General features: G+C 36.7%; 1 protein-coding gene across 1 annotated transcript; it reads left to right on the top strand.

Annotated features, from left to right (window-relative positions):
* The first annotated feature begins 5059 nt into the window (after nucleotides 1-5059).
* LOC139940013 (proteasome subunit beta type-2-like) lies at nucleotides 5060-11816 on the top strand. The gene is made up of 6 exons (XM_071936205.1): nucleotides 5060-5249; nucleotides 7124-7246; nucleotides 7895-7965; nucleotides 8375-8537; nucleotides 9123-9172; nucleotides 10520-11816. The coding sequence occupies exons 1-6, from the start codon at nucleotides 5159-5161 to the stop codon at nucleotides 10619-10621; spliced, it is 600 nt and encodes a 199-aa protein (XP_071792306.1). The 5' UTR covers nucleotides 5060-5158; the 3' UTR covers nucleotides 10622-11816.
* The last annotated feature ends 345 nt before the right edge of the window (nucleotides 11817-12161 follow it).

Here is a 12161-nt window from a genome sequence, read left to right as displayed (position 1 = left end):
CTCGACTTAAGGCACCAGTTTATGTTTAATTTCAAGTAAACTGTAAATGTGTGTGCCAAGTTTTGACCACCTAACCACCTTGTTAGAGTCTATGTGTTTACTTTTTGGGTTTACACAGTTTCAAAGTTAAAGGAACACATTGCCTTGGATCGGTCGAGTTGGTCTATAAAAAGCGTTAGTAACCATTTGTTATAAAACGCATATGGTTGGAAAGATGTTTTTAAAGTAGAATACAATGATCCACACAAATTTGCCTCGAAATTGCGTGGTTTTCCTTTTGCTTTGCGAACTAACAGGGTCGGCCATTTATGGGAGTAAAAAAATTGACTCCCATTAATGGTCGACCGTGTTAGTTGACGAGGTAAAAGGAAAACCACACAATTTTGAGGCATATTTGTGTGGATCATTGTAATCTACTTTTAAAACATCTTTCCAACCATATGCATTTTATAACAAATGGTTACAATTGTTTTCAAAGACCAACTCGACCGATCCAAGGCAATGTGTTCCTTTAAAGTTGCCCACTCCCCCGACAAAATTTAGTGCATCAATTACTTTGACCTGTGACCTGTTCTGTAGATATCTGCATAAAGTAGCCGACCCTTGCAAATGATCATGTGCAACCAAAAGACCTTTTTGTACTAGTGTTGACGTCATCAAAACGCTAATGAAACAATGGAAACGCACAACAATATACGCTCAGGGCTTAGGAGTGGACAAATCAAGATGATGTCTGATGTGTACAGGTGTAAGGTCTATTGAGAGGTTCAAGCACAATGGTGATTTGCTTCATAATTTTAAAGCCAAAACAGATGAAAAATATATTATTTAAAATGGCAACTTTTTAAGGACACCACACCAAAATAGCACGTTGTAGTGTAATGGAGCTGTGAGTTAACAAAATGTAAATAGAATAAAAAAAAACTTAAATGTCAAAAATAATTTTTACTTAACACAGAAATAAGATCACATCTACTTAAGTTATAATTGTTCACTAAGTGCACCTAAATTTTATAACAAAAATGTCAACATTTTTGTCTTGCTGCTTTTATTGGACATTTTGCCGCTGTCCTACCGTATTGTCATCAAAATAATAATGTAAAAATAAGCTGTGTGAATTGTAAACTCTGTACAAGATTGTGTTTACAACTTGTCTATGCACTGTTACAGTAAATAACTAGATGTTTTTCAGTAAAATTCAAACAGTAGTAGCGAGTGGCGCACCCATGGTGGGCGTGGTCGGGGTGTCTCAGAGGGACTCAAGGCAACCCGAAACCTTTCTATTGGCAAGTTAGGAATGGAAACACTGATACCAAAAGGAGCATTCCGCAGGCATTGTAAGGGGTGGTAGCCATTGGCCTAACCATACCCCCCCCCCCCCCCCCGCCAATAAAGGAGTCGGTTTTACCTGGGTGTAATACCAGTAGTAGTAGTAGTACATAGGATGGTACATCATTGATAACAGATTTAAAATCATTTCTTTAAAAATTGTCATGAATCCAAAATCGACTCGTGATTTAACTTTCCTTGAAAAGTGATATTTTCTGTTCGAAAATAACAGCTGAAAATTACAAATTGTTGCTTGCTTAGCTAAATATATGAGGGGGTAACAATTTAGGAAGATTTAACCAAAACAAACCTGATCGTCGGAGCTATTTCTAAAAATCTATGGTGTAATGTCATGTAAATTCCCTCTTTGCTGTTTGGATTTTATTGTCTTTGTTAGGTTTTACGATGTTTCTGTCAAACTATGAATGGATTGGAATTTACCTCACAGGCTAATGTTGTATCATCCATTTATTTATTGAATTGTGTACATTTCTCCTAAAAGGTCTTTAATGTGTGGTTTGTTATTGTAAAAACTTTTGTAAAAGCTCAATAAGGGGAACTTTGTTAATGGTTTCCATTTGATGTTTTTGATGGCCAAAACAGAGACTAGCATACTCAGAAGTAAAAGAATATTGTGGGTAATACAATTTGAACTAAGTTTAAGTTTAACTATATTAAAATCTTTTATTTCTTTTGTCAGTGAAAAGCCTCATGATAACTTAACTTTCCTACTTATATCTCAAATGCTTGTAATAAGATAGTTACATGGTTGGCGTAACCAGATTTTTATTTGCGCGGGAGGGGAGCAGATTGGGGGGGGAGGCATTGCGCTTTATACTTAAGAGAAACCATTTGCAGGAAGGGTTGATGTAATGAATTAAAGACAGTGAACACTATTGGTAATAACTCAAAATAATTATTAGCATAAAACCTTACTTGGTAACTTGTAATTGGGTGAGGTTGACAGTATGAAACATTGAGAGAAACGGCTACCTCTGAAGTAACGTAGTTTATCCACAAATTTTATTTCAAGACCTCCAAATTAGATTTTGATATACTGAAATCAAGCATCTGAAAGCACACAACTTCGTTTGACAATGGTGTTTATTCTTTCATAATTATACGACCAATTGAGCTGAAATTTTCACAGGTTTGTTATTTTATGCATATGTTGAGATACACCAAGTGGGAAGACTGGTCTTTGACAATTACCAAAGGTGTCCAAGTCGATTTCACCAAACTCTTCTAACTTAGGATTAATCTTAGGACTTAGGACGGGTTCAGTTCCGTATCCAAATACGTAGGACGAATTGAACCCATCCTAAGTTAGGACGGATTAATCCTAGCGTTTCGTGAAATCGGCCGCAGTGCCTTTAAGCAATTAAAGGTAGAGTCAAAGAGTGGCAACTTCTTCAAAAGTTAATGACCCCAAGTTACTTGATTGTTTCGAGACCTCAAATTTTAAATTTGAGGTGTCAAAATCAAATTCGTGGAAAATTACTTCTTTCTCGAAAACTACATTACTTCAGAGGGAGCTGTTTCTCACAATGTTCTATACTATCAACCTCTCCCCCTTACTCGTAATCAAGAAAGGTTTTATGATGATAATTATTTTGAGTAATTACCAATAGTGTCCACTGCCTTTAATAAATATGCAAAATAAGTCAGTATAACATCATGTACATTGACAAAACCCAATCTCTGACCCTACCTTTAAAAGCACTGTACACTATTGGTAATTACTCAAAATAGTTGTTAGCATAAAAACTTACTTTGTAACCAGCAATGGAGAGCTGATAGTATAAAACATTGTGAGAAACGGCCCCCTCTGAAATAACATAGTTTTCGAATTTGGTTGCGAGACCTAAGAATTAGATTTTGAGGTCCTGAAATCAAGCATCTGAAAGCACACAACTTCATGTGACAAGGTTTTTTTTTTTTCTTCAATTATTATCTCACCACTTTGATGACCAAATGTTCACAGGTTGGTGATTTTATGCTTATGTTGAGATACACCAAGTGAGAAGACTGGTCATTGACAATTACCAATAGTGTCCAGTGACTTAGCATTTCTCAAACAGTCTTTCCCAAACTTGGTATGCAGGTTATGCACAAGAGGTGCTTTAATTTAAAATATATAATATATAATTTTTTGTTTCTTTCTTTATTAATTTGTCCTTTATTTAATTTATTATTATGTTTCAGTTTATATATTCTTTTTGGTGGTGTGTTGGGGGGGGGGGGGGGTAGACTCCCTTCCCCTCCCTCCACTAGCTGGTTACGCCACTGGAAACATAAAAAGAAATAAAGGGAAATTATGTGCTAACTTGTTAAAATAATTACATGAGTCTATCTGGGCCCATTATGCATGGCTTTGCTTTTGCTTACCGCCTAAATCTGCATCCGCGATCAACATTCTCCGTTTGTGCGGAAAGCGTCAAATTTCTGCACTAGTTGTGTAAGCGTAGGGCTAGCAATGTGGGGTGCGCACAGCAAAAATTCCCTGCTAACCCATGAAATACGCTTGATGTTTGTGCAGAATTCCCTGCTTCTGCAAGCGCCGATTATTTGCTTTTGGTAAGCAGAGCCATGAATTGGCCCCTGTTGTAGTCAATATTTTGTTCCGTCCACCGATTGGTTCATGCTACATAACAACAAAGTTTGTGCTTTTTTGTGAATACTTATTTTACAATTTGTTATTCTTTTTTATTAAGTTATATTCCTTGTAACTTATTTGCTGTGATACCCCTTGTACACGCCTTGAAAAAGATGTGAATCTAGTTTTTCCACAATAAGGGTTGCTGCAAATCAATGTCTGTAGTTGTGAATGAGTTGTCACACTGAAATCATTCGATCCTTACTCCCATTTACTGTTATGCTTTTCAAATGTACCTCTTATTCTTTTTTTTAGTACATGTAGTAATTTATATTAGCCTGGTTCTTCCTGTCTGCTGCTGAAAAACCAACCAATGTTGTACATTTTTAATTGTAGCACTGACAGGTGACCAGGCTAGCAGTCATATTTTTCAAGTATTTTCTAAATTATCTCTAATCCTTGAAAATTGAGGAGAAAATAATAAAAAAATATATGAAAAACAAAATATATGTCTCGTTTATTAGTGAATTTTTGGTTTTTATTTTTCAGTATTACAATAGACCTTACAGCTGTAATGAATGACTTCAAAGAAATGTATTGCATAAGTAGAGGCTGACGTCGGGTACAAAACTTGACTATTTGAAATAGAACAGTAGATATAAATGAATTTTAACTGTAACTTGTATTGTAGTCATGCAAATGAATGATATACAGCAAACACTGTTGTTATGTAAAGGCAGTGTGTTCTTTTGGTAACTAAAATACCAGTACCATACGTGCATAAAATAACCTGAAGCCTTTTTCAGATTTAAATTTATGGGTGAAATAAATTGTCCCTTTCTTTAAAACTACACTACCCCACTGTTTTATATTATCAACAGCTCTCCAATGCGCTTTACCAATTATGTTTTTATGATTGTTAACTTGTGCCCTTGAGAACTATTCAGTGGGTTTTTATTTATCTAGCTCTCATAAAGGGTTCACCAAGTTTTATGGGAAACACAAAGTTTTTCAGAGCACAAAAGACTCTTGGTGGTTAATCACCGCCCCCCCCCCCCCCTCCCTCGCCCCCTTCGTCGGCGCGCGCCATCCAAACTCCAAAACTATCCTATCTTTGTCGTTGAGGGCAGTCTCTTCATTGTAATGATTTTGCAAATAAAGTGGAGATTGTTTCCTGCGTTCTGCTGAACGTCTGCTCCATTTTACTGCATTACTTCGAAACCTTTGCGAAGAATGGAGTTTCTGATCGGTATACAGGGAGATGGGTTCGTTTTGGTCGCCTCAGATATGACTGCTGGGCGCAGTGTTTTTCTTTTCAAGCATGGTAAGAGCCAAAAATGGCATAAATAAATCTTCATGTCATGTCAGTCATGTGGAGCTAGTGACCATTTAGTCGTCTATTTCCGACACCTAGAATGTCTTTTAAAACTAAATCTCATTTCCGCGGCATTGAATGTAACTTGTTTATTTGAAAGGATAATTATTGTTGAATGAAAGAACACCTGAGACGTGCTGAGATCGAGCATGCCTAGTGAGAACATGATGACACAACAGTCACAAGGTCACCAATATTTTTTATATTTCTTCATTTGGATTGGATTTGCCTTTAAATTTTATTTATAGACCTATATACCCTATAGCAAATTGTTATTGTTTGGCTTTGCTTGTTGAGTTTTGGGTTTGTTTGAATTTGGATTGGACTGTTGTGTTGTTTTGTTTGGATAACTTTCCGTATGGCGCCACCACTTTTTCACTCATTTTTACAAAAAGGGATATATCAATCAGGTAAATTAGATACTATATTATTTTATTTCGAATGAAAAAGTGGTGGCGCCATACGGAAACTTTTCCTTTTGTTTTTCTCAATTTTTGTTTATGTGTTTGGACTTGGAGAGTTAACATATAGGGCCTATGCAAAGATAGATATATTACTGCAAACAAATTATTTTTACGCCTCATCTGTCAAACTATAGTCAAACTCAAAAGCATCCTTACCTTACCTTGCTCTATCATGTATGGTAAAAAAGGACAAAGGCAGGGCTTTTCAGTCAATGGATCAATTAATCGCATTTTTTGTTAAATTCTATTTTAGCATGTTTAGTAGATTCATGTGGTCACACTAAAAAAAGCTGACCACTGACGATGACAACTGCCGACATTTTAAATGCACATTCAAACAATGTTTGAACAAAAATAAACAGTTAAATAATGTTTAAGAGTAATAAAAATTGTACCCAAATCACCTTCAATCTTTTGAAAAAGTTTTATTTTTAACTGTAAAAAAAGGGTTTTATTTAATATTACCACAATTTAGTAACAAAAAGAAGCGTTGGATAACTTTCCGTACGGCGCCACCACTTTTTCGCTCATTTTTACAAAAAGGAATATATCAATCAGGTAAATTAGATACTATATTATTCTATTTCGAATGAAAAAGTGGTGGCGCCATACGGAAACTTTTCCGAAGCGTTTGCCATGATGCTACTACTGGAACGCACTTGGACAATACCATATGAATTGAGTATGTTCAAGGGCTAATTGAGGTGTTTTTTTAAGCTGTTTTTGTTCCTTCTTTATTTTGTTCTTTCCTTTTTTAAAACATAGAAATATTTACTAGCTGTCATCTAATTAGTATCATGTTGGTTTTTCAAATGTTACTGTTAAAATATTCAAAGACAACTTAACTTGCCATTTTCAGCACCCCTGTTGTATAATGGTATCTTCTATGTCAGTCCAAAGACAACCAGGCGGACAGTACTTGTCGTAAAAAAAAACCCACAAGCTTTTCAACAGATTGAAGATAATTTGGATACATATGGCTATTACACTTTGACATATTATTTTTTTCAAACATTGTGTTTTAGTACATTCAAAATTTGTTTTCATCAGACCTTGGCAATTGCTGTCTTTTAGTTCGACCCGATTCATGCAAGTCTGAATCCTTGGCCACACATCGGAACCCATTTTTTGAGTCCTACTAAAAGTCGACAACAAGTCCAGAGTGCTGACAACACGCTTGGTGTGGAGTGACAAAGAAAACGAAATGGAAGTATTTGGGCCACACTCTAGCCAAACTGCCTACTCTGTCGGGGTTAACGTTCCGGTCCCAAAACACAGTCAATGAGCATGTTCAGTAGCTGCAACACATATATAACACTAAACTTTTAACACTCGGGTAATTGTCTTCATTTACTGTAGATCAGGAAAAGATGTTTAAGCTGAGTGACAAACTACTGATGCTGTGCGCTGGTGAGACAGGAGACACTGTGCAGTTTGCTGAATATATACAGAAGAACATCCAGCTATACAAGATGAGAAATGGTGAGATCATAATGTAGACACCTTCCAGTGTCAAGTGACGACAATGATAATTAGTTTGTTAACTATGCATATCTGTTCAGGCATGTATGTACTCCCAAAACACTGAATTTAAGTACAGAACAATTATTCTACAATGTAGTAAACAGTGGAGTGGTCAAGTGGTCTACTGGCACTGCAATGAAAAAGATTCCCGGTCTTGTCAGAGTGTGGGTTTGGGTTCTGCCGTCGGTTTCACCAAACTCTTCCTAACTTAGGATGGTGCTTGTCTAACTGGAGGTCTGTATTGTTGTGAATAATTTTGTGTTATGTAACTAGCCGCTGAACTTGACGTCGCGAGTGTTTGAAGTTGGAGTTCACCCAACACAGCAGTTACTGAGCTTATAGTCATGCATAATAGATAGTGCAGCTCGGCATTGGATGGCTGTGACTTTCCTGATGTGTGTTTAGATCCCAGACTGGACTGCAGTATTCAATGTTTGGTCGAACTAAACTCTAGTAGGCCTGGATTTTGACTTTGCGGGGGGCGTTGCTAAGGTTGCGGCGAATGACTCCAAGCATCCCATTAGCGGTAAGATTCAAGATGAGTTGTCAGTATTATCATCTAGTGATTTGTATTGTGACATCATAAATGTTATCTTAAATTCACAGGGTATGAGCTGTCCCCACATGCAGCAGCAAACTTCACAAGAAAAAATTTGGCAGACTTTCTCAGGAGCAGGGTGAGTCTTTTAAGAGATTACTTATAAATCCAGATGAAGCTGTCACTTAGGCGAAGAAACAAATAATGGACAATTTATTTTGTATAAGTCCACAACAAGAAGTTAAGTGAACAATAGGTTATATAGTAGCAAACAATGCAGTCAATAAGGAAATGTTTGAAATTAGCAGTTTTTGTTTATTAGTTTGGTAACAAGAAACATCAATGTTTTGGTTTGATTTTTGTGTGTTTTGAGCTATGATTTCGGTAGCTGATTTCTATCTCAATGAACTGTATTATTTTAACTGCACAACTATTCAACCATACTAAGGGGTCCTTGTCAGATTTACAGGGCAGTACTGAAAACTATTTCTAAATACCTCACCAAATACCTTACCAAAAACCTTATCTCTTCTTGTTATTGTTTTCAGACACCATATTCCGTCAATATGTTAATAGCAGGCCACGATGACCAGGACGGTCCGTCATTATATTTTATGGACTACCTGGCATCCCTCAACAAGGTCCCTTATGGTGCACATGGCTACGGTGCGATGTTCTCACTCAGTATCATGGACAGACATTATAGGAGAGGTGAGGAACCAGACTACATTGGCTTGGACTATCATCATCTTTTACATAAAGGAACTTGAGAAAAAAAATATCTCAGTGCAAATATTTTAAATTGTGTCTATTCTATCTGTGCGATGAGAAAAAATATTAATAATGATTATAATCCAGTATTTTACCATTCAGCACGAGTGTGATTTAAACACTGTTGACTTGTGGAGTGCCAAGGCGGAGCTGTGTAGTGCACTAGACCAAGGTTTTTGGTAAATTTCAGGGTCTGGGTTCGATGTCTGGTCAAGGCACTTGTGTCCTTAAAAGACACTTTACTCGCCAGTGATCACAGATGTGATATTAAACTATGTCTTATTCTGAAGCAGAGTTCTTCTAAGCAGTCCTCTAAGTTTTAGTGACAAGATGCCAGAGTAAAATGCCTGTGGATGTGTTTCCTCTGGACTCCGGGACAGCACCGAGCACACAGTGCTTCTCACTCATTGGTGTCAGGTCAAATCCAAAATAATAACTTCTTGTTTTTTTCATCCATGTCTCAGACTTGATTCCTTTTTTAATTAATACTCCGTTTATGACCCTTTTTGTTGTTCACATTGGCAGATATCAACCAAGAGGAAGCGATGGATATTCTGAAGAAATGTTTAGTGGAGGTAAGTTGACAGTTTTATTGGGAGGGGGGGGGGGGACTAAAGATGTGATTGGGCGTGCTCTTAATATACAGGAATAAGCACAGAGTTTAAAACAATGGTAAACTTGTTGCTGTGCTCATGAAAAATATTGTCCCTAACCCTAGCAGTGTCAGTGTTCCTGTGCCGATTATACCAGATCAAACTTGTTGACTGTGTATTGGCGAGGTCGATTGAATAAGACATTTGTATTGGTTTAAACTCACCATGTGCGGATGACCGTTGTGAAAATTCAAGTTGTGACATAAATAAAGTTTTAGAAATCAGTTATGAACTAGGCAGTTATTGTTTATTAAATTGTTCTGTGTGATTTCTGTAAGAAAGAGGTAATTTAATAATAATAACTGTATTTATAACGCGCATTTTGCCAAAGGATACAAAGCTCCAGGTATTATTACTGCAAGGAGTGGATTTTGAGATATAAGACCTAATCCTTAAGCACTATGTAAATGGTTTACAAGGTGCTGTGGCGAAATATGCTGCCAGTCCAGCCAGGAACATCGGGGCGAACCCCTTCTCTTTTCGATAAGTGCACTGGGTTCTTTTACATGCATTTACACAACACATGGGACCAACGGCTTAACGTCCCATCCGAAGGATGAAGCAACGGTTGTGTGTCTTGCTTAAGGACACAAGTGTCACGGCTTGGGATTCGTACCCACACTCTGCTGATTAGAAACACCAGAGTTTGAATTCAGTGCTCTTAACCGCTCGGCCATGACACTCCCACAATTTACAGCTTAAAATGCATGCCATTACCCATATAGAGAGCATTACAAAGGTTTAGCAATTTAATGGTTAAGCAGCAATATGGTTAAAGGTAGGGTCATAAAAGGCAAACATACACAGAAAGATACAATAAAAGTCACATGTGAAAGTTTCAGCTGAATTCAGCGATACATGTACTTGTTGAGCAAACAGTTAACTGTCACGGTATTTTCACAGGAATTTTGAATACATTCACGTTTAGCGAGGTGTCAGCATTTACCAACCACATCTCTGGCTGCAGCATTCCTGAACGAACACCAGCCCTCAGAAACCCTGAAAAACAATTCATGCATAAATCGTTTTTGAAGGTTCAAATGTTTTGGGGTGAATTTTTGGAGTAACTAGTTATCTTTGACCCTACCTTTCAGCCTTAAAACAAGGTTTCAGTCCAGCAGATATGAAGTACTTCTGTTTTTCATGAATAACAAAACGGAACGACAATAAAAAGCATGAATTAAATAGGTTTAAGTATTTAATTTAATTTAATTTAAAAGTGACGTTGAATCTGTACTGATCTACTTTTTATGTTTTACTTCTGTAAAGGTACAAAAGCGATTTTTGATCAACCTGCCTGCATTCCAAGTCAAAGTTGTAGATAAGGATGGTATTCACTCCCTACCAGTCATCGACGCAAAAACTCTCTGAAGTCTGATGGATTAGCTTATTCAAAATAAGAATGCAGACCATTATTTGTGACCAGCTATCTTGATTGTACCTAAAACAATCCATGGACTTTCAGAGTAGTGATCTTCCCAAGAATGGGGGGGGGGGAGGTGCCTTTCCAAGTGTATTTTATAAACAGCTAGGGTTTTGAATTGCAGTCTAGGAACCATGGTAATTGTAAGAAGAAACCTGTTGTATTTGAGATTTAAAATGTACTGTAAACAAAGAAATGTTGTCTCCAATTCACTTGTGATCTTGTCAGGGTGAATGAAGTTAACTATTGACTTTGAATGTTATGCAATTGGATGAACCACCCGTCTTCAGCGCATGTAATGTTACCAGGGGCCAATTTCATAGAGCTGCTTGAGCAAAAAAATTGCTTAAGCACGAAAATAGCTCGCTTGTTTCACACATGTTAGTGGCCAAAATGTCATGCCATATACATTGCTTGTGACTGGTAATTAGCTGTTGTTTACTTAGCATAACAATTGAGTGGAATCTTGGCCGGTAATCTGATTTTACTAAGCAAGGATTTATTTGCTTAAGCAAAATTTTGTGCTTCAGCAGCTCTATGAAATTGCGCCCAGGTTAACTAATGTTAGGAAGGACACCATTTTGATTTGGGCGGGAATGTACATGTACATACTTGTACTTTTATTGTAGTCCATAAGTTTAAAAAAAAACCAAATCAATAAATCATAGGTGTGTGTTTTCCTCGCAAAGCTGGCATTTCTGGCATTACTATATCGCTTTGTTTTGACTTAGGCAGGGGATATTAAAAATGTATAAATAATTTACTTTTGGAACTTTGCAGTAGAACCCTTGCAAAGACATTACAAATTGTATCAGTTGCTACTCAAAAATTACCATTTTCTAGTGTTCACAAAACATGTTCAAAACTGAAGTCCTTTTTCTTTAGAGTTGCTGACAAAGCTGAACACTTCAGTGTGTATGACAGGTTTTTATGAGTTTTCAGAATTTGTTTCTGGTTCTAAGCAAGTTCTAAGCCTCAACAATTTTGAAAAGGTTTCCAGTGAACTTAACATTTATTTAAATTCAAGAAAGTGTGAACAAATTGTTCTCAAACTTTCAAGCAACCAACTTAAGCGTCTGTAAGAGATGTTTTGTACTTCTTTGAAAAGGTTCAAATAAAACAGGAGTGTTTTCTTTTCTCAAGCGTTATCGTGTGGTTCTACTTCTGTCAGATTTGTGTGCATTTCCTTTGTAGTTTTTCTTCTGTTTTGTTGTCTTTTGCTTTGTTTTTAAAGGCACTGGACACTGGTAATTACTCAAAACAATTGTTAGCATAAAAAATTACTTGGTAACAAGCAATGGAGAGCTGTTGACAGTTAAAAACATTGTGAGAAAAGCCCCCCCCCCTGAAATTAGCGAACAATATAGTTTTTGAGAAAACTAAAATAATATTTGAATTGTTTTTGAGACCTCAGTCGAGGTTTCGAATTCAAGCATCTGAAAGCACACAACTTGTGCGACAAGGACGTGTTTTCTTCCATTATTCTCT

The sequence above is a fragment of the Asterias amurensis genome, chromosome 7, assembly GCF_032118995.1.
Source record: "Asterias amurensis chromosome 7, ASM3211899v1".
Lineage (NCBI taxonomy): Eukaryota > Metazoa > Echinodermata > Asteroidea > Forcipulatida > Asteriidae > Asterias > Asterias amurensis.
The sequence above is the reverse complement of the archived record's forward strand: the minus strand, read 5'-3'. Positions and strand labels throughout refer to the sequence as shown.

Excerpts from the sequence above, each read along its gene's own strand:
- LOC139940013 (XM_071936205.1), top strand. The coding sequence starts at position 5,159 with ATGGAGTTTCTGATCGGTATACAGGGAGATGGGTTCGTTTTGGTCGCC. Across the intron at positions 7,966-8,374 it reads CAGACTTTCTCAGGAGCAGG|ACACCATATTCCGTCAATAT; the intron begins GTGAGTCTTTTA and ends TATTGTTTTCAG. Across the intron at positions 8,538-9,122 it reads GGACAGACATTATAGGAGAG|ATATCAACCAAGAGGAAGCG; the intron begins GTGAGGAACCAG and ends TCACATTGGCAG.